The sequence below is a fragment of the Dermochelys coriacea genome, chromosome 16 (genome assembly GCF_009764565.3).
Source record: "Dermochelys coriacea isolate rDerCor1 chromosome 16, rDerCor1.pri.v4, whole genome shotgun sequence".
NCBI classification, from domain to species: Eukaryota; Metazoa; Chordata; order Testudines; family Dermochelyidae; genus Dermochelys; species Dermochelys coriacea.
Genome location: NC_050083.1, coordinates 22679376 through 22701551, shown reverse-complemented (window position 1 = coordinate 22701551; position 22176 = coordinate 22679376). Strand labels below are relative to the sequence as shown.

At 39.9% G+C, this 22176-nt stretch overlaps 1 protein-coding gene across 13 annotated transcripts in view; it reads left to right on the top strand.

Annotated features, from left to right (window-relative positions):
* The window catches only part of DENND1A (DENN domain containing 1A), a 379559-nt gene that overhangs the window by 353966 nt on the left and 3417 nt on the right, over positions 1–22176 (top strand). For 7 of the 13 annotated variants that reach the window (XM_038374765.2, XM_043498903.1, XM_043498902.1 and 4 more), the window contains 2 exons: positions 1335–1423; positions 20935–21190. In XM_038374765.2, the coding sequence (XP_038230693.1) occupies positions 1335–1423; positions 20935–21190 (345 nt within the window). Of the gene's footprint in view, positions 1–1334; positions 1424–6878; positions 9054–16597; positions 16727–20934; positions 21191–22176 lie in introns of those variants that run through there. The other 6 variants (XM_043498901.1, XM_038374762.2, XM_038374763.2 and 3 more) reach the window with 2 other exon arrangements.

Here is a 22176-nt window from a genome sequence, read left to right as displayed (position 1 = left end):
CTTTAACAGCCTTCTGTATATTGCAGCTATTAAGAAAACACAAATTTAGGGATGGCAGAAGTTTAGTTGTAGTTAGAAGCCCCCCTTACTTTATTTGGGGGCTTTGGAGATTCTTGCTGAAACTGATGTTAGGTTAAGTCAACAACTTAGAGGTTTGTTATGAAAACAATTCTTACATATGAAAAACTCCCATTGGAGAAGGTGTCTGTACCATGTGGCCCTGACCCTGCAAACACTTATGTATGCACTTAGCTTTACACATGCAAGTAGTCACATTGACTTCAATAATACTGCTTATGTGAGAAAAGTTAGGCGTGTGTGTAAACGTTTGCATGATCGGGGCCTGTGTTTGTTCCATTCCCTAATCTGAAGCTTGTGTATTTCCTGTTCTGTGCTGGCAAAAAAAGCAATGTTTCTCGGCATCAGAAGATGATAAAGTAGTAACTTCAGATAAGACTAATAGAAACTGTATATCAAATATGTCATCAAACTGCAGAAAAACTTCAGAAGTTATTGAAGGGCTACTGAATAAAATTCATATGTAACTCTTCAGTGTTCATGGAAACACACCTAATAATATGTTCTATTAAACTGATAAAAGGGACCAAACTCTTTATGGCATCATGGAAATTGGTAATGCTTTTCATGCTTTCATTTTTATTTTCACTTCTTCAGTGCTGTCTTCCCTACACAGAAGCGATTACTATAGAAAGTCAATCAGTTTTATTACAAACAGGCAAAGAAACAGTGTGTGGTTTTGGAGTTGAACTCTGGTCTCCAGTACAATGTGCAACAAAATACAAGGCTTTCCCATTTTCATTTTAGCAATTAAGTCTTTACATGGAGCACACAATCTGGGGGCTCAGTCGGAAGATCTAGTATTTGTTCATCTACTGCGTGCAGAAGTGAAATAAACTTTTAGTACATGGCTAATACCCATCAGTCAGTGTTTTGACCTGACTCTTCCAATTACTCATATCTTCAATATGATTCCAAACTGACAAAAGCATTTACATGACATTGCTGCTTTAAAAAAGTAAAATAAGTTGAACCATTTTAATCGTTAGCCCAGATGTCTAAACTAAGATATAAATTTGCACATTACTTTAGAGTCCTTTAATGATATGGGTCACTATAGTTCAGTTTAATTCAGACTTCGTTATAATTTTAGTGTGGCACAGAAATATATAAATTTGCAAGAGGGATTCTGAATGGAAACAATGTCTAAGCTGACAATGGATCAATTTTTGCAGATTTTATATGGATTGTGTCTTTTGTTTTGATGCTTGTTAGAGTATTTGATTAAATGTCTCCATTGTATGTGTATATAATAGGTTCGTCCTCCAAGACCTCACGTTGTTAAGAGACCCAAGAGCAACATTGCTGTGGAAGGGCGAAGGACTTCAGTTTCTAGTCCAGAACAGTAAGTATTTTGTTGCTGCATTTCTAGACATCTGCCTGAGCATGTAAAGGGCCTGAGGTTTGTTTATAATTAACACTGGTCAAAGAAAGGAAACATAGTTTCACAAAAAAATTCAAAATTTCAAGGTAATTTTAAATATGAAACAACAGTTTTTCATTGTTTAAAAATTTTGGGCAAAATTTTAGATGAGAGAAAGGAGTTTAAAAAAAAACAATTTTTTGAAATGTCCAGGTTTTTTTAAAACCAGAATTTTTTTAAAAAGCTTTTTATGATCATTTTTAGTTTGGAAAAAGACATCTTTTCATTTAAAACATTTTTCAGTTGAAAATTTTGACCAGCTCTATTTATAACCCACCATCATCAACTAGCCTTGCCTAGGAACCAGGGAGTGTTTTATGATCACATATTTAAGGGTGGTTCTGTATGATTGTTGAAGTCCTTCTGTCAGTTGAAGCTCGACAGAGAGCTTTATATAGTGAAGGCTTTATAATGCACAATGTCTCTTGTTTAGTAGGTAAAATTTCATAATCTCTATAAAATATTGATTGATTGAAAATTTCTCTAAATCACTTTTTAAAATAAGTTTCATTCCTGTGACTGAAGAATATCACACATAAACAACACACAGGCATTGCTTTCCAGCATCTTTTGTTGTTCAAAACAATAATGCATCATCTGTTATCCTGAACAGAGACGGTTTTGCAGATTTCTCAATGAAAGCTACCAAACAAAAGGACTTCATAGAAGACGGATTTGTAGAGTAGATGATTCACTCTGAATACAGTCTTTCCAACCTATAGCTAAACAATAGGCCACTCAGTATAAACCTAAAGAGAGAATGGATATCCCTCCTTACTAATGCAGCCTAAAGAACACTTTCAGTACCTGACAGATATATTTCATTAGCATACATATCCAACTTTATTTATTTATTATTAACTTTATTCAGCAAATTATTAAGAATTTAAATGTTTACATCATCTACAATTACAAAAGAAGTGATTATATGGCACCTCTATTTGCTTACCAAAATCTACTAATAGTTTGATGCACTTCTGAGTGTCTGAATAAGCAGGTTGCCTTATTTCAGCTCAGAATTTGGGAAGCTGAGGACTGGGCATAATGCCAGGGGCCACTGATCTTAGACAGAAAAGGACGTTTTGGAAAATATTGCTAGTGTCAGGACAGAGTATATGGCGCTCACCTGGGGAACACTCAGGCAGCAAGATAAGAACAGCAGGCACTAGACTGAGAATGTAAGTTGTCTGAACCAAACTTACAAAAAGAATGAATTTATATTTTTTGCCCTTGGAATGTTTTTAATTGTGCTCTTGAAAAGTGGACTTACTTTCAGTTTCTAAAATGTCTTCTATCTTAGCATTCCTCTCCGACTATAGTATTAATAATCACTTATGTCATGTCCAGTCTATATTATTTGTTTGTTCTTTAATCTGAGGTAATTGGGTATCCTGGCAGTGAAATACCTTCAGTATTTCAGGTTGCAGATAACTATTAAATCTGAAACTATTCAAAAACTTGGAACAAGAAAACACTTAGCTTCTGTAAACTTATTTATTTTCAATTCTGAAGAGAGAGTGTCATCTCAAATTAGATATTTGTTTCACTTTTTCCAAACACAACAGAATGGGGAGGTATTTAGCAGTTTGCATTCAGTTGGAAATAACTAGCCACTTCTAAACTGAGCCGTATTCATCCTATACATTTTATAGTAGAATATGATTGCCCTCTTGTGGAATAGATTGCAAGCCAGTCCTGCACAAGGGTTCGTTTGGTATATGGTACCTCATGGGAAGGCTCTCCTTGCAATAAGTTTATAGTGTTCATTTTTATTTAAGGAAATATATTTTGTGAATCATTTCATTAACATGCTGATCCTTGAATTGTTGCATGACTAATAGATTATAGGGATAGGATAAAGGAATTATTGTAACCACCATGCATATTTTGTAGGAAGGATTACACATTTTTGGAGTAAGCTGCCTCACATCATTCAATGTGACTTGCTTCTAAACTTTATTTACATTTTATGTTGCAAAAGAATCAAAACAATATGAGATCAGGAAATTTAGTTGAAAAAGCTCACCAGTATTTTATACTTATACCCAGCAATTAAATACAAATTACCATTTTTATTCTAAATTTTAATTTTTTGCAGTTAGTTTGCTAGAGATTCCTAAAAATTCAATCACTGAAACTGAACAAATCACTAAATTGCTGTATTGTGGAAATGACTCTGAATGCAAACAATATTGATGACTCTTTGCAGCCTTAAACTAACCTGTTCTTTAGGCATGTGCACTAACAAAAAATTACATTTTGGCATTTCACTGTAAGAGGGTTTTTTTTACATTTTAAATGACCATCAGGAGCTTAGGGATGGGAAAGGAGTAGCTTCTAGTGTCAGTGACATTTGGTGTGTGGTGCCAGTATTTTTCTGAATCTCTTTCTGATCTGTCCCATCTTCAGTGTTTCTCCAAATCCAAATGTCATGTCACAATAGCAGTTAGATGTATTTCCATTCTCTCCTGTCATCAACTTTGCTGGCAGAACAAACTTCTGCAAACATAGGAAGCCTCTGGCCAGCCAGTTAATACTACAATGTTATAATAGACCAGACACCTTGTAAACATTATTCTAACAAAAAAATGTTGGCATTGGAGAGATGAATGGAAAAAGAAAGAGGAGGCAGATGCAGCTTTCAAGGTGCTATGATAGAAGATGGAAATCTTCATTGGAGAACATGGTATGTGTGGCTCCTGAGCATCACCCCGAGCAAGATCACAAACCAGTGAGAATTAGCTGTGTGGTGGTGTCAGAAATATATAGTATCTTTTGTTTAATAAGAACGCTAATGTAAATGGCTTGAGACTTTGAAGTATGGTTGGGCAGGTGTCTTTGAACAGGAGGGGACTCATTAATCCTGACCTCCCTCCTCACTATTTACCCCAGAACAGCATTTTAAATAATTGAAAAACATTTAAAAGAATAGCTGACCCTAATTAAAAGAGAGGACCTTAAGACCGTTTTCTACAAGCCGTTATCTTTTGTATTTCCCAGGAGGGGAGAGTGCTCCTGTCTCTTAAAGTCAACCATAAAGACAGGATTTGTTTTTAAAAGCTACACTGGTTTTTTCTCTTGTTTTTGGCCCATTTCTCTGTATTGTATTCTGCTATATCATTCTAATACACAAAGAAGAGTTCCTTGCTGGGCAGATTTTTCTTGAGGCCAGATGTAGGCAGAGTTGAATAGAATACTTTTACTCTTCACCTGTAATTTACCTCTGCCTTTCCAAGTGATACAGATTTGACTTCTATTTATCTCTTCAATGACCAGTCAGGTTGTCCCTGTTTTGTAAGGGTGAACTCTTGTTTTACCTGACGGTGAAATCTAAAGGTTTGCAAGCACCAACAGGAAATTATTTCCCCCCCTACAGAGGCAGATTCCATTTGGTGTGCTGGTCAGTGCCTCCATTAGCTTCATAAATGGGCTGAGGAGGAAATAAATAGCCTGTTAATGAAACTTACAGATGATATCAAATTGGCAGAAGTTGCAAACATCATTCAGGTCAGAGGAACAAAAACAGTGGGACCCAGACAGGTTAGAAATGTGAATGGAATGTAACAAAATGAGATTCAGCTTTAAAACATGTGAGGCTTTTGTCCAGATATCATGAAAAATGCAGAATCAGTGGGTGTGAGTAACCTGTAAGGCAATAATGCCAGCAGAGACTCAGGGGTGATAGAGGACAGCTAATGAGATGTGAGTTTGCATAGCAATATGGCAGCAAAACAAGGCCAGTTCAGCTTTGAACTGTATGTGCAATAGCATCATACACTGGGGCAAGGGCAGGAGCTCAGTGTGTGATGGTGATGTAGCAGCAGCATGCCTGAGTTGGAACTGGGCCCTTTCTCTTACGGTACAAATACCAATTGCCACCTTGCTTGTGGAAGTGACTGTACAGCTCGTGGGGCCACTTGTGTTCCACCCTGTAAGCACCAGGAATGGTTTATCTTTCCTGCTACCTGGGGACAGGAGAGTGAAGAAGCTTCTTCCAGGAGAACAAATGAATAGCCCTGTTTTGTCAGACAGGTGATCCTTAAGCAGTGATTTTTGAGATTCAGCGAGAGAAGCCCTACCCTCACTCTCCCCAGAGTTGAGACACTGGGGACAAGTCATCCCAGCAGCATCGGGGCAGCACTTTGACAGCTTCTGGAGCCCTGAGGAAGCCGTTAGTTCCAGATTCCGTGAGCTGTTTTGTGTGCTCAGGAGACTCGCTGTTAGGTGGAGCAGGCAGGAGAGAGGGGTCAAAGAGCAGAGGGCTAAGCAATGGGAAAGGCCCAACTGCCCCATTATAGCTCAGGAACGTCACAACATGTGCTGCGTAACTGGATAGGCCTTTTCCTGCCAGGACTCGCTCCTGTCCTTAGCAGGAGGGACAGAAGAAACCCTGGGGTCCTAATACCCTTGCAGCTCGATGTGTGCCAGGCATCCAGCGGAGGGGCTTATGTAGAGGAACAGCCTGTCATTGGAGGGCCTTGTAGGGATAGGTCAGGTGTGTTTCTAAAAGAACGAGGAATACTCAGTCAGAGGGATGACTGAGAGTCGGTGGGTGGGTGGGAGCAGGCAAATAAATACGTTGCTATCTGAAAACAATAGAACATGGATGCGTTCTCCCAGGGGAAGAAATATCGTGGGAGGCCAGGCGCTGCTATTTGTTATGGGAGATGGGGAACTTTTTTTTAAAATAATGATTGGAGAAAAAATCTTTAAATGTTTCAGCCAGAGCTATCACAGTGTAACCCTTTGAAACCACCTGGTGCTGTTCCCCATCTCCTGCCACCCTGTGCTTTGCCACACTCACTTGTTGTGTTTCATCTTTAAATGAGGGTCTCAGCTTTTCAGGTGGGATCTTGCAGTCTGATAGGTGCACAGAGAGCCTCACACAGTGGGGCCCTAGCCCAGATGGGGATTTTTGGGTGCTATGGTGTTACCAACAATAACTAAGAATCATTCCAAGCCTCCTCAGAGTGAAAGTTTTTCTAAATTTTAGAATAACATGGTTCTTAATGCCGAGCAATAAGCCATTCCTGATAGCAGAGTGACCCTTCCACAGCAGCATCTTCCACACAGGGTCCTGCATGCATTTCCTCTCGGTCTGTAGTCTGCATCATGCTGCAACCTATAAAGTGAGAATGGGAAGGTGTGAGAGACATATGAGGAGCAACACAGATAGGAAGAGAGAATATCTTGGTTTATAGGAAGAAGGATATTCGTGCAAAAGGATTTACATTTCCTCCTGATCACACTCGTAGCAGTTGAATGTTGCCACTCCTTTTGCCAGGAGCACAATGCAGCCAGTGATCACATGTGCTCTTGGCCCAGCTTGTGGTGATAGTGTTTCTGATTTTATGTTTTCCCTCCTTCTCTTTCATATCCTTTCACCAGTTCTGCTTCCTGGAGAGCTTCCCCATCAGTCGAACCCTTCCTCCTTCCCTGGCAGGCCTGCTGCATGTAATGCTGACTTTGCATATGAGCAGAATTATGATCAGCAGGTTTCCAACATGTTTGGAAATGGAGATTTTGCAGTAGGACCTGCAGTAATAATACTCTGTATTCCATGGGGCTTTTCCATGGGAAGGGCAGAGTGTGTTTTGGACATAATAATGAAACAAAACAAACCTGAACCAGAAAAACCCACACTTTCAAAGCCCCCGATGTTTCCTTTCCCATCTCCATGATGTGTGCTCATAATTCCTATTGGCATTATTGGGAGTGACGTGGGTCTCCGACAAATAGACCCATTTTCTTCGTTTCACAATGTAATGCACACAGTACACTTCAAAACCCTCCCTTTCTCTAATGCAGACCTGATCCTGAAAGCCCTGGGTCCCTTGCCTGGGGAGGCTCTGGGGGATTAGGTATTTGACCCATTTGCTTCCTTCCTGCAGGGCAGAGCCTGGTTTATGCTGTTTCTCCTCCGTTTGGGTACATGCATTGTACTGAACAATCTCATCAGACTGACACTAAAACAAGCATCCTCCAAACCATGCCCAGAGATCTGTACACATACAGCTGCTGTTAACATGGTTGGTTGTTAACAGCCAGAAATCCTGTAACACTTACATTGGGATATAAAACTCCCCCTAAAGACTGATTCTTATTACCAATAAATTAATCTACCTGGCCATTTATTTGACCTAATTCTAGTCCCTTGTTCCCTTGAAAATGTAAACAAGTAGGAATGGAAATCTTTCTCCCCATAACTCCCTAAGCACCCAATAGTCTTCCCCGATGAACTAGAACAGAGTTGCACTTCTCAACCTGCGCCTGCCTCTCATCCCACTTCCTCCATAGAGTGAAATGCAGTGTCTTAGCTATACAAAGCTAGTTACATTTCTCTTACTCTATTGGGAGAGCGATACCACCTTGCCAAGGGACCTGCAGTCAGGATTAGGAAATGGACCAGGAGACCAGCTGGCTTCAGGCATTTTTTTCTTCGACCAATTAAAATTTTATTGTAATTGTTTTACTTTTGTAATGGCTGGCAATGCCACCTGGCAGCGGATATATTTCTATCACCCCCCACGGGGGAAAGTTGGTACTGTGCATTCCCTTCTGCATTGCTACTAAAAAGAAAGAAAAAGGAAAGCCCAAATCAGCATAAGAATAAATGTCTGTATAAAAGTGGGATGGCACACCTGCTGCATGCTGCATCCCGGAAGCAGCACAACAAACCTGCAGAATCAAACACACCCACCCACCGCTAAATACACACACAGAATGATGGCCTAGAGCTGCTGCTAACTGCAGATCAAAACAGGTTTCTGTGAAACCTAGTCCATATGGTTGTGGTTTTTTTCCTTAAACAGGACTTGACCAGAATAGAATTGAATTGCACTAGTGCTACGGCGAATGATTTACTAAACAGTGAATCTCCTCAGATGCTCATATGTGGAAGGTCTTTCTAAGGAGGAGCTTGTGTTCAGTGGGAGGTTTTGTACATTCAGCACCACTAGTATATTGGTTCTGAATTACTCCAATTGGGCTAAGGGGCATTTTCCAACATCTCTAAAATACCAGCCCAGTCTATGGGTCTTGCATCTTCTTTCTAGCTGGAGGAGACAAAAAACACAAAAATGTGGCATCAGCTCTTATAAAGGAGCACAGCAAACATGAATCACCCTGCACAATCTCCTCTGAAGTTGTAGCATCGCGCCCATTCTCTGAAAAGTCAGTTGCCATTCAGGCATCCTTTCCCAGCCATTACATTATCAAGGCACTTATTTAACACGGAGAAATTGACTGTCTCTGACTGTGTGTGTTAGTACTTCTCCTGCAAGGGCAAAGCATGTTATTTCCCTAGGGCATGTTTTCATTTTCCAGTGGATCGTTAACGAAAATAAAAAACATGGAAGGAGTCTAACTGTAAGGTAGTGATGGCACCTCCCAAAAGCTCTTGGGTTGTTTCCAGCATGGCAGTCTGTTGTTATCCCACATATTATTAGAGTTCGTGGGGAAATTATTTTTTCATCCATGAAAAAGTTAGTGAAAATGATTTTTTTTCAATAAATTGATTTTTTTATTGAGATTTTCCAGATTTTTATTAAAAATCCCCAAACTGAAAATTTTCTGGTTTTCAGACACTGAAAACCTAAAGCTTTTTTATTTTCAACAAAAAATTCTCAAATTTTCATCAAAAAAATAATTTTTGGACAGAAACAATCTTTTTTTTCTTTGAAAAAAAATCTGGTTAGTCCAAAAACCCAATTATCAAAAATTGTGTTGATGGTAAATATTTAACCAGCTGTTATGGACTCTTAAGCACTATCATGCTTGACTTGGTAATCCAAAAGGAAAGCTCTGTAGCTGGAATAAAAAGCAGAAGCTGGCCCATCTGAGTTTCCCTTGACCCCAGTAAAGAAACATAAAACACTTGATCCTTGTATAGCACTTTTTATCTTCAGAGTGCTTTGCAAACATTCCTCACAATCCCCCACCAGATAGGAGCAGTGCACTACAAGTAGGGAGATTCATGCAGAGAGGTTGTTGAGCTAATTTTCAGAAGGGCTGAGCACCTCGAACTTGCACTGATTGCTCAGCACTCAGACAATGAGGCCATAAGTGACTTGTCCAAGGGCCATGCAGTGAATCAGCAGAGAGGTAGAGCCAGGATCAGATACCCCTAGCTCATGGTATATAAGAACCCAGGAAGTTTTGGGTCACCATCCTGTGCTGAGACAAGTCATCCATGATGCACTCTAAATGCTAACCTAGATTTTCATAGAAATAATTGGGGAATGTAGCTGTTAAAATTCATGTTTGTTTTAAAACCTGATTCTATCCTGTTTATCTCTATCTATGACCCTACAGCATGGAGAACTGATGCTAATAGTTATGACTCTGTATAGGCCATTTTTATTGTGCGTTAGACCTGTTTTGCATCCGACTAACCTATCCAGATTGCCTGTTAAGCACACAATGGGCTTCTAGGGAGAGCTCCAGGTTCTGGTTTCTTCATGTTAAATATTGACTAGCTGGCTTCCAGGGCACTCAGAGTGGGTAGAAATTAAAATGGAAAAGCAGAGGGTTAAGCTCACAATTAACAGCAAGTCGAAAGGCTCTTGAGCAGGCTAAACCAACATCACCGCACCATCAGCCATTCAATATGACTTTCAAGAAATTATACAGTACTCACTATAGATACACTAATGACTTTCCCATGTACTGTATGAATGAAAATTGGCTGCTGTGTGATAGTGGGCTCATTACATTGAAATTAGCATGAAATCAGCATGATGGCTCAGCTAAATGGTGGTAGCTTATCAAGCACTTTTCATTTGCTGTGGCCAGCTTCCTAGAGCCTCTGTCACCTAAAAATTACTGTGTATGGTACAGAGGTTTCGCACAGCACCATTGTAAGCAAGAACATCTACTGGGAAGGTTGTTAAGCCAGCCTGTTTCCTAACTGAGCAAATGCAGCTGGCTCAAAAATGAATAAATAAAATCATTGCAGAATATTGCAGAAAGATCTGCTACGTGCTGTCCTCTTCATCTTCAAGGGGAAAGGCTGTCGTGGAGGAAGCTAGACACAAAGAAGGTGATGCCTTGAAAACCGAAGCAAATCATGGGACTAGCAAATCAGGAGAAAGGGTGACTGGAGCACAGTCATCCTTTTTCATGACTTGCTATAGTCATTAGGGTTTTAGATTTGGGGGAATGTGTGTTCCCTGTCTTTGCTGATGCAGAGACTCGCTTTTGTGGAGATGGTGCCATTCTGCCAAGGTTAATCATGGGTTAACTGTGCTGTCATTATGCCAGGTCATTCTAATGCTGCCCTTAATGCTAGTGTGCTTGAGAAATACTTTCAAATGTTCCGTCAAGCATGCTGTCTAAAGAAAAACCATTCCTGACTTTTACGTGACACATTGTAACATTCGTTGTTCCCTGTAGCACAGATGTTTATAAGTAGGAAAAGGAGTGCAGGACAAAGCTGTTTGCTTCACACAAGTGAGTATTGATTCATCAATGAAACTGTGTGAATTCTGAGGTCGGTTGCCCAACACGATGAATCTGCAAAGGTATTTGAAAAAAAAGTGGGAAGGAGCTCATAATCAAAAGAGCAAGTTTTTTTGTTTATTTTGTCTGCTTTTTTTTTAAAGCAAATTGAAGGAAGAGAAAATGGCACATTGAGCCCGATGCACATTTAGACTAAGATTTCCAAAGACACCTGTGAGATTTTTGACACCCAACTCGCATCAGAATTAATGGGAATTGGGCACTCAGATCCAAAACCTTAGTCCTTTTTTGTTCACATCCTCTAGAGCGTCAAATTCCATGCACAGCTTTCCTGTGTGCATGCACAGCAAACCTCAGTATTTTGTGGAATATGTGTAATCTTAACAATAAAACTTGATGGTATTCTATATTTTATATTTTCCTGTCCAAATTCTGAGTTGACTCCTGTAGAGAAAAGATAGTTTGGAGACCATGGCACTTATATTATGACGTGAAGTCACCTGTGAGAAGAGATGTCTTTTTCTGGGACTCCAACATGGCTGTGTCAAGTTCCAGCCAAAACTCAGCATCTTTAAACTTAAAACTAAAACATCCTTAAAGCTTACCTACTGGCATTTTTCCTCTGTCTTATAGAGAATTATGGAATTCACTGGTATGTTCATTGTATGTTTTTGTTCCATGATGCCAGTCTCATTTAGAAGGCCAGAGAGGAGTGGTGGCAATGAGAAGGTAGGCCATATGGGTTTGATAGCAGTATGGGAGGATGTAGATGCAACCAGGGGCCCTTCTCGTCCAAAACTCCAACATGAAAGCATAGTCTTCCAAAGATCCCCTTACATCCTGTTGGTTAGTGAGGCAACATGGTCTAGGATTCAGATTGGGTCCAATTCCTGGAACTGCCACCAGCTTCCTCTGTGACACTGGGCAAGTAACTGAAATTCTGGGACTCAGTTCCTCCATCTAACATACCACCTGCCTTTGTAAAGAGATCTGATATCTGCAGCGGAAGTGTGCTCTGTGCAGGCCAATATTGTTTGAGATAAGCAAATAATGTTAAACTAATAATTTATTAGACTCTTGCCTGCTAATTGTTAGAGCAGGTTCTGATTTTCTTCAGCTTATCCGGATTAGAAATTACTTGGCGACTTCTAATATATCCTGTTATGTAGATTGATTGTGAGCAGTTCACTAAAAATTTACAGAATTCAATTTGTCAGCTCTCATTGGATGTGCAGGTCACATGGTATTATTTCCATTACCTGATTGGATGAGTGTAACTCTTAGAATCAGATTTCTAGAGTGAATTCTAATGTTTGTCAATTAAAAATGTGCCTATTCACTTAACATTCGATGCTTCTGGGAACATTCCCACCAATAAACTCATGCCAAGATGGCAGAAGCTAATAAAAAAAAAACACCAAGCAAATATTGGAATATTTTTTGGTAGTACATATCTGGGCCTAATGATTTTTCATACTCTACAGGAAAGTATTATAGGTGCTGGATTTGTGCTTTGTTCTTAGTGAGAGAAAAAATAGGGATTTCCCTAGTCTCTGGTCTCCATTTCATGTTGGTAACAAACACTCCACAAATCCAAACCCCTTATTCTCTTCATATTTACTACACCTAAAAGGGACCAAAACCCTTAATTCCCTAGAGCAGTTGCACAGCTGTTCCAGGAATCAAGAAATAAGTGAAACTTGGGATGCCCGGTGCATGGGAAAAACAATACAAATGGATCCACCCTGCTGCACCTGTACAAAATGATCTGTATAATCAGAGAAAAAAACAACGCACGTACTTTAATATATAAATTAAAGTTCCCTGTAAATTAAATAACCTTTTAAATGATTATAGAATTCCCTTCATTAATTCCCAAACCCCAGTGCTCAGTGATTTTTCCGTATTTTTATCTTAAGTACATTTAGGTGTCAATTAAATTTGAAATATCTACATTTGTCAGCATTTCATTTTTGGCTGATGTGATGTGCTGCTGATTTGTCCATGCATCCTGACACATGAAAAAAGCTCCCGAGATGCAGATCTTCCTCATTAAAAAATAAATCCATACTATCATAATGGTACGCAGAGCCATGGAGCGCATCCCTGGCTTTATTACACTATGTTTCTGACATGATATTTTAAAAGGAACAGCCATGGCTGTCAGTACTGTCATATGCGAGTGCTAACTGAAGACATGTTAAACTAAACATTAGAAAGAGATCAGCAAGTCATCTGCATGGTAACTCAGCTAAGAGATTAGGTAGGCAGGAGCTGGTTCAGTCATGTGGAGATGATGAGGGTTGTCGCTGTGACGGACAGGATCCTTTTTTCCGTCTAAGACTATAGCATTGCCTGCCTTGTAGCTGGGCTTGCTGTGACCTGCCTTTTCAGAGACAGCTCTTTGTGTATGAAATCCTAGCAAGTAGTGGGTGGTAGACTGCAGGATCGTTGCTGAATTGGGTTAATGAGGGAATAGGCACTCTTTTTTTGATTCTGCTGCCTCAAGCTAATAAAAAATTTAAACGTGGACATTTTAGATTGTTTGTCCCTTGTCTTTGACAAAAATCTTTTATGAAACTACAGCAGCTGAATTTAAATAAGTTTTTATTATGAAATCCCACTTTGTCATGTAAGGTGCCTTGCAGCAAAAAAAAAAAAAAAAAAAAAAAGTGCCTACTAACTGTTATTATAGCTTCCATCTTATTTATATTGATCTCCATTGAAATGCAATTTATTAGCGGATCCACCAGTCTGTCTTTTGAACTACCTCTTTCAAATTAGATATTCCTTCATGGTGAATTAATTCCACATTCAAAAAAAAAAATACTTGAATTTAAACAGACCCTAGCCAAACAAAGGAGGTCATTAGTAACACTTTGGAAAGGAACTGAACTGACTTTTCTGAAATTCACAACCTCCAGACTCTAACTACACGTAACCAAAAGGTTGAATTCCTCAGCAAAAATCTGTGGAAATTCCAAGTTTCTTCTGATTTCTGTGAAACTCTAGTAGGTTTGCTGGGATACTGTCAAGTGGTAATTCCCATGTATGAAAGAGAAAAGGAGTGTTTATACATAAGTCAAGAAAGGATGAAGCGTTTTTTTAAATGTTTTTGACTATAAAAGTCTTTGTTAGCCCCTTTTCTAACATTAATTGAAATGCTCTTGCATATGTAAAACTAGTGCCTGGAGGAGTTTGTTTCAAACATTTTGTAGCAAATGTAGCTTACTTCAGCGCCAGCACTTGGCTTTCCCTGGAATGTCCATTACAGCATGAGGAGAGAGGAACAGCTCATGTGACCATTCCAATTGGAGTAACACAGACTACAGTATAATCTGATCAGCTGTGCCCACCCCAGCCCCAGTTACTCTGGCCTAATTGTGAGTAAATGTTTATCGTAAAAAACACAGTGGGCATCTCAACCCCCCTTGAGTTGTGCCCACAGCTCCCAACTCTCTTCCTCTTTTCGACATGCTCTTTCAGCCCATCTTTCGCAATAGTAGTCAGGACAACAGAACTAAGAAAACACTGCAGACTGATCTCGAACACAAGAGCCTTTAATATGCCTGTGCCATAAGGCCAACAAGTCTTTCCCCCCTTCCATTATTTGCGTCCTGTTCCGATTTCAACATACTAGCCCATAACATAAACTGCTCTAATTTAATGTACAAACGTGGTTCCATCATCTACAAGATAAGAACCTGCTCCTCACTGTACATACTGGGCCCAAGTCTGCATCCACTGAAGTAGTAGGAGTTTTGCTGTTGACTTCAGCAGGATCAGGTCCTTGTCTTTTGATTTTCGTTATGGCTTTGTGCTTCTGATAATGTATCGCTATTCATGGAGATAGCTGAGATCTTACTCAGCTGTGTACAGCAGATGAAATGAATGTGGTTGGGCAGAGACCTCATGGGGATGGTTGAAAATGACGCATGCTTTCATAATCTGCTGTGATTTATTTTCCCTTCCCCGCCTTTCATTGTTTAAATCATCTGGGAATGAAAAGCAGACCTGAACACAATGCTGTAAAATAAGGCTCATCAGATTAAAATGCAGAGCTCTATGGTTAATATTTTAAAATTGAATCTTTTTTTAAAGTTTCTATTTGGGACTTATTAGTTCTTTAAAATGCTTTAAAAATATTTCCAAGAGTTCTTACATGCTTATGTTTAATAAGTGGCTTAGCCTTACAGAGAGGAATGACAGATTTATGCTGTACTACATACATGCAGTCTCTCCTGCTTGCTGCTAATTTTTCATTGCTCTTTTCTCCTTTGCATCCAGTATATTTCCAACATGGGCGCACTCTGCCATCTCCTCCACTTTTCAACTGAGGATCACTCTGAATGTTTAAAGCAGTAGTATCCACTTCCATTTGCCCTGGAGCAGATTCAGTAAATCATTTCTACTTTACACTGAAAAGAATAATCTAGCTGCTTTAAGATTAAACAAAACAAAATAAAAAAAGCAATTGACAGCAACAATTATTAATGGAAAAGTATCCACAAAATCAGTGTCCCTGAAATACCTGTTCTGTGTCCCATTCTGAGTTATATGCTTTCTCTTTCCCCCCATGTCTTCTCCTTACTATACAGATAGCCAGCTGTACATATGCACACAGAATTGTGGTGTTTTCTTCATTATGGAACTTTGGCATTGACTTCAGTGGGCAAAGGATCAGACCCGGAGTTCTGATCTGTGTATTGTTTATTATATAGTTTGTGTGTTTATATGCCTATCGTCAATCTACGTATCTACAAACACACAGAGACATAGATATAATGTATGTTTATATGTGGGCACAGCTCATAGGATCAGCTGGACAAGACATATATTTTTATAACAATAAATGTTTAAACAATGTCTCACAGATAAAAAGACTCAGGGTAAAATGTTACTGGCAAAAACTTTAAACCACCATCTCCAGCAGAAATACTGTGTATGTATTACAGTATATAACTAATGGGGGAGAGGGTAATATTTCATGTACACACATACTATACAGTATGTGAAAAGTACATACACCCCTTCTCTAAAACAGAACCTGGTAGCAACAATACCTCAAATCTGAGCAATTTTAAGACAAATATTAAGACATTAGCAGGCAGCATTTCTGAAGAGAGCAAGGTGTAGGTAAGTAGCGCAGCGCTTCGTGGTGCAATTAGTTGTGTGGCTTTGGGACAAGGAAGTTTGTCAAACGTTTTGTGGATATTTGTCCCTCTTTACTCACCCTCTCTTCTGCTTATCCTGCTTGATATCTCAACCTGTGTCATTAGATTGTACAAGCTGAGAACAACTCAAAGGAATAATTTGGAAGGAAGTCAGATTGTTGGATGGGAATTGTGGTGGGAAGGCTGGTTTTCATCCTAGCTCCTCTTACAGTGGTGATGGGTCTGCAGGTACCAGCACCTTTTCCCAAGAGGCAGCAGCACTGGATGTTTTAGAAAAACAGTATTTTCAGTCTGCAAAGATAAGCTGTACACTTACTCCATTGAGTTGTCTTGTACTCAGACGCTGGAGCAGTCAATTGAGTTCAGAAATTATTTAGAACCTGAATTGCTTGGTTTTCTCTCCCCTCTGCAACTTTGAATGTGACAACTTGATAACTTCCTTTTCTCTTCCTGTTTCCTTCAGCCTTGTAAAGCCCATGCGACACTATACAGTCTTCCTCTCTGAGGACTCTTCTGGTGATGAATTTCAGCAGGAAGAGGATCCTGTCTCTGCCTTCTCTGAAAACTTTTTCTTCTCTGCTCCTTTTGAATGGTCTAGTCTTTATTCTTTCATTGTATGAATTCAGGCTTTGAACTGCGATTTCTGCACCAGTCAAGGCTGCCTGCTTCTATGCTTGGATTTTTAAGAGTTTTTAAATCTTTTTATAGCACATGATGACTGTATTAATATTTCTCCTGCTTGACTGTTGTGATTCTCTGAGGCATACAAGAGCATGTGTTCTGCATGAAGCATTGTGCTATTTGTTGCCCACAATGTGGGTGCACTTATCATGTTATTGGTGACTTGGGCTGTATGGGAGGTGACCCTCCATTTAGCTCTTCCTTCCAGTGTGTTGCTTTCCCCTCCTGTTTTCCTGCTCAGACCCTTTGCTCTTCTGCCATTCTTCTGCATCCAGGCTACTTGTATGTTGTGAGTTGTCTTGTGAGCTTCTTATGCTTCAGTGCAGTCGTCAGCCTCCTCCAGTTCCACCCTCTTATTTCCAGCATCTCTGTTCCATCCCATACCAGGTCCTCAGTGGCTCCTGGAGGAGTACCCCTCAGGTTCCTCCCAAAGCCAGAGGATTTCCAAGGCGTCTCAGTGTGCAATGTGACCCAAAATTACACAGGAAATAACACAAGTAGTTAGTTGATATTGCTTATTATCTGTGCCCTTAATTGAACTCCCATATTATTAACTTAATGTAAAGTACTTCATGGCAAGAACTTTTGACTTTAACTCTTTATAAATTCCATTTTCAAATACAGTCCCAGAAATCCTCCTTCACGATGTTAACAGCTACAATGTTTCATAAATCAATGTGCAGTTTTATTTAACCCTAGAGTGAGTGAGTGTATGTGTGAGAGAGAGAGAGAGAGAGAGAGAGATACCACGTGTATTTATTTATCTGTAAATAGTAACTGCTGAGTTCATTCCCAAACCTCTCTAACACTTTTGAGCCCAATTTTCAATCAAAGACTCCTGCAAAGGATATCTAAATCCTGAACTTAGAGGCTCATATCAACATTTTGGATTATAAATGCTTGTTTGAGGCACCTGTATATTGATTAGGTCATCAGCCATAGGATTTTGAAATCCTCCAAAAGCATCCACATTTGAAAATTGGCATGTCTGTCAGTTTTCATGAAGCTGGTGCACAGAACAGAATGAAACAGACCTATATAAAGTATTCCCATGTCTTCAAAATTGGAATAATCATACAGAAAAAAGCTCACATGGGGTGAAGTGCAGACTGACTTGTAATACACACCTCTAGATGTCATTGGCACTCTGAACATACCTCTCGGGAGGGCAGTGAGCGATAAGGCCGTGATCCAAGAGATTGATCCTAATGGGCCAGTCAGACCAAACCTGTGGTTCCCGTTTTCCCCCCTTCTCCAAAAAAAGTTAATTCCTACCAAATACTGTTCATTCTTGCAACTCCATGCAATTCCTGGTTGTGCCCAAAGCTTGAGGATGAGGTGTTGAAATTTTGGGAGGAAGCCTGTTCTTGGACTATTTATGTCTGCTCCAAGAGCAGGAAGTGCCTGAAATATAGATAGCGCCTGGTCTCAAGTAGTTTCCACCACTGAGAATGACGTGCAGTCAGATCTGAGTGCTGCTGCAAACCAAGCCTGCCTGTGACTAACTGCAGCTGTGTGCAACTAGCCTGTGGGAAGGGGCTAACGTGGTGGTGGTGTTCAGGAGTCAGTGTGCTCTCAAAGGTCATCTGATTTGTGACCTGTAGCCCTAGCTGTTGCTAAATGTGTGGAAATATTCAAAACTTGGAGTAACAAGAATATGACTGAGAATTTTAGCCTGCTCTCAGATGGCCAACTAGCACCACAATGAGTTGGGAGGAACATAATAGCAGCCAGGGCAGCTGATTCTTTGAGGATTGGAGGTTGGGTTCAGAGACCTCTAATAGTGGGTAAGATTACCCTATAATGACAGAGAAGGCAGGAGGACACTTAAGACCCACCATGGGTTGGCCATCGGAGGACAGAAAGGAAGATCCTGCACTTGTGTTCTTACGTAGGGGGAAGACCCCAGAAATATTTAATTCACCCTGCAGTATTCTTCCAATAAGATCTGATGTAAAGGAGTTGTGAGCAAATTGTGTGTGAGATTAAAGATGGAAATTCTGATCACATCTGTAAAGATCGTGTTTTCACATGCCTTCACTAAGGTCCTGATCCAAAGCATACAGAAGTCAGTGGATCTCTCTCTGTTGACTTCAGTGGATTTTGGATCAGGACCTGAGTCATCGTAACTGACACTATGCTGCATTTCCACCCTCATAAATCCCACCTGGTTGCTCCAACTCCTCTTCATGCAAACCTGAACTTGAATTTCACAAGATGTGGAATTAATTCATTCTATATCGCCCCTCATGAAATAGTTTTATGCTGTAGGAGAAGTCACTAGCTAGAGATATGCACTACTGGGTGCCTCTGTCTTGTTCATCTTTTCATGGCTGCACCGGTGGTTGAATGCCAGTGTTTGTGTAATGATGAATGAAGCAAGGTACACTTTGCTCATAAATTTGCATTATATATTTTTTATATTTTATATATATATGGAAAGAAAGAAGGATTCTTCCACATTACATTCCCCACACTCCCAAATATTTTCTCTTAATCCAAGGCCTTGTTTAAATGCCACTGAGAGACTGGCTGCTAATCAAATGCCAGTCACCACAGAAATCATGTCAGGTCTCATTATTAATTGGATGCACATTATGCTTCTGTTCTCCCATACGCAGAACTGATATGCAAATCTAATGGTGTTCAAGGAATGTTTTTCTGAAGTACATGTGAGAAGTGTATTCTAGTAACCCAGGGGTTGGCTGTAAATGTAAAATAGATTTCCCCATCATGGACTGCAGTGTCTCTTGATAAGATGACACCAGTATAATCATTGAAATTATGCACAGTACTCCCAATTACTGCAAGAAAACCCCCTGACTTACATTCAGTGCTGAGTTAGCTGGAATTTAGAGAATGTAACTGTGTGCAAAACACAGGCGTATTTGCAACTGCACTTTCTTGTTGGGAATATCCAACTTCCTGCATAAAACAACTGGGTCTCGTTACAATATTCCACATGTGGGCGGGCTCAGAGCCTCTCAGAGTGGAGAGCTAGTGTCAGATTATTCATGCTCAAATACAGCTCTGCTCAGTAAGTTTTCAACTGCATCATCACTGCTTTCTTTTCAACCCTCCCTTTTCAGTACCCATCTCCCTCCATTTAAAATCCTCCAGTCTTAAAAGTCTTTTTTTTTCTTTCCACCTCTGCTCACTGTATATACACACTCCCTCTGTTAAAGGGAAACTGTCAAATGTAATTTGCCCCCCAAAAATATAGTTTACATAAACTTATAAGTAAAGAAATTGGACTGTGATATTTCTAAACTCCAGTGGAAAAAGATTTTTAAAAACCAACCAAATGTTTCCCTGCAAACATTGCAGCATTGTGCTAGAGTTTTGAGAACCATTACGTGATGCTGACTTGTCTATTTCATTTGTCCTAGCTGAGTGAAATGTAAAAAGTAAACAGCACAAATTGTGAAAAGTGTACTTTTACTTTAAAAATTCATTAGCTATTTGTAAGATAGGGAAATTAAAATAATTTTTAATGGGGCAGTAAGTGTCCTTTTAAAACTGAACTTCTCTATATCCCCTTCATTCCTGTGTTCTACTTCATGTTTTATAAAGATGCTAAATAATCATGGCACCTTTTTTGATGTGTTGGGAGGATTGTCAAGAAAAGAGAAGGCAATGGAGTAACCATTCTTTTCTTGCTGCTGCTCACAGAAAATGTGTTTATTGAAATGTTTTATTGAAAGATCAGTTAACACAATTCAGATTTAAATTCTTTTCATCATCACAACGGAAATGCAAAAAGTCAACCAGCATCATCTGTAGTGAAAGTAAATGCATGCAGGTGTTTTAAAGTATTGATAATCTAAGTAGTAATGATACCTAGAAGAAAATCTTACTTTTGAAAACATGCCACCTTAAACCCGCGTGTCTCAGAGTGCAATAAAAGGGAAATAAGTCTAAAAGGTTCAAAATTCAACCCAATGCAATGGGCTCAAGCCAGCCCCTACAGGAGGTACCATAAGGGTCACATGACAGGTGTATCCATGCTGAGATAACTCTTGGGGATTCACTTCCTAGTTTGAAATGTTGCACGCTTCAAAAAGGATTTGAAAGAAAATAATTCTAGATGTGAGGTGATAAAGCATTTTTGTCTCTTAGGCCTCAGCCATACCGAGCCCTGAAAGAGTCTGATAGTGCTGATGGGGAAGAGGTTCTCAGTCCAGAAAAAGCAGAGGAGGCTCTGCCCCCAAACCCTCCTACGCCAGACAAGGTCACAGAAGTTAACCTCCTGGAGGACATTTTCACTAATTTAGAGGTGGAAAAACAGCCTCAACCTCTCAGCCAAGCCAAAAGCTTGGAAGACCTAAGGACCCCCAAAGATGAGGGTGTGCTGCAATGTACTTTTGATTATCAGGTATGGGCATGATTTTATACAAGGTAAATGATAAAGAATGGAAGGGCTTCTGCAGAATTAAAGGGCCCTCCATCGGCCAGCTTTCTGTAAGAAAGAATTCTGTATTTCAGTGTAAATGCATCCATTTCCCCTATCCTGTCCCAGTGTGTTTAGAAGATTCATTTCTGAATGAGAGATTGTCTATGGTCTTTTGTTGCAACATAAAAGCAAGGAGAAACCAAGACCTTCATTTTCAAAGCAGAAATCCCGATCCATTTACAAGGGTTTTTTTTTCCCAGAATCTGCCTTGTCCCCCAGCTATAGTACACTGATATCCTTGAGGTTGGTGCTCAGCAATGCAAATACTAAGCAGTTTAGGAAGCGAAAGGATGGTGCAGTAGTTAGGGCACTAGCATAAGACTTGGAAAACCCTGGTTCAAATCTCTGCTCCACCACAGCCTGGTCACTTTGCCTCTCTGTGCCTCAGTTCCCCATCTGTACATTGGGGACAATAGTCCAACAAGAGTTTGTGACCGTAAATACAGTAAAGCTTTTGAGGCAATCTGATATTACAGCAATGGGGGCCAGATGAGTACCTGGGATGGACAGGAGATTTCGCGGTCCCTTCATTTCTGAGTTGACTGCATTTTGGCCCACGTGAGTCAAAAGGGGGAATCAATTTGTTAAGTCTCATCATTGTTTATGCAGCATGTTTCCTGAATAGCTGTCTTAGCAAGTACAAAACTAAAACATAGACCCTTTGACATCTTGTGCAACACCAAGCAAAGGCTTGTAGCATCACTCCTATAATGATACTTAGTGGCTTATATCCAGGTATCGCAGAGCATTTGCTGTATGTTAATTAAAGCTTTTGAGCTTGGTCTCCTCCACTTCCTCCGTAAGTAGATTTCACTGTGAGCCGATTACATTTGGGAAACGGAAGGTGCAGGGATATGCCCAATGTCATACAACCCATCCGTGGCAGAGCTGGAACTAAAACCCAGAGG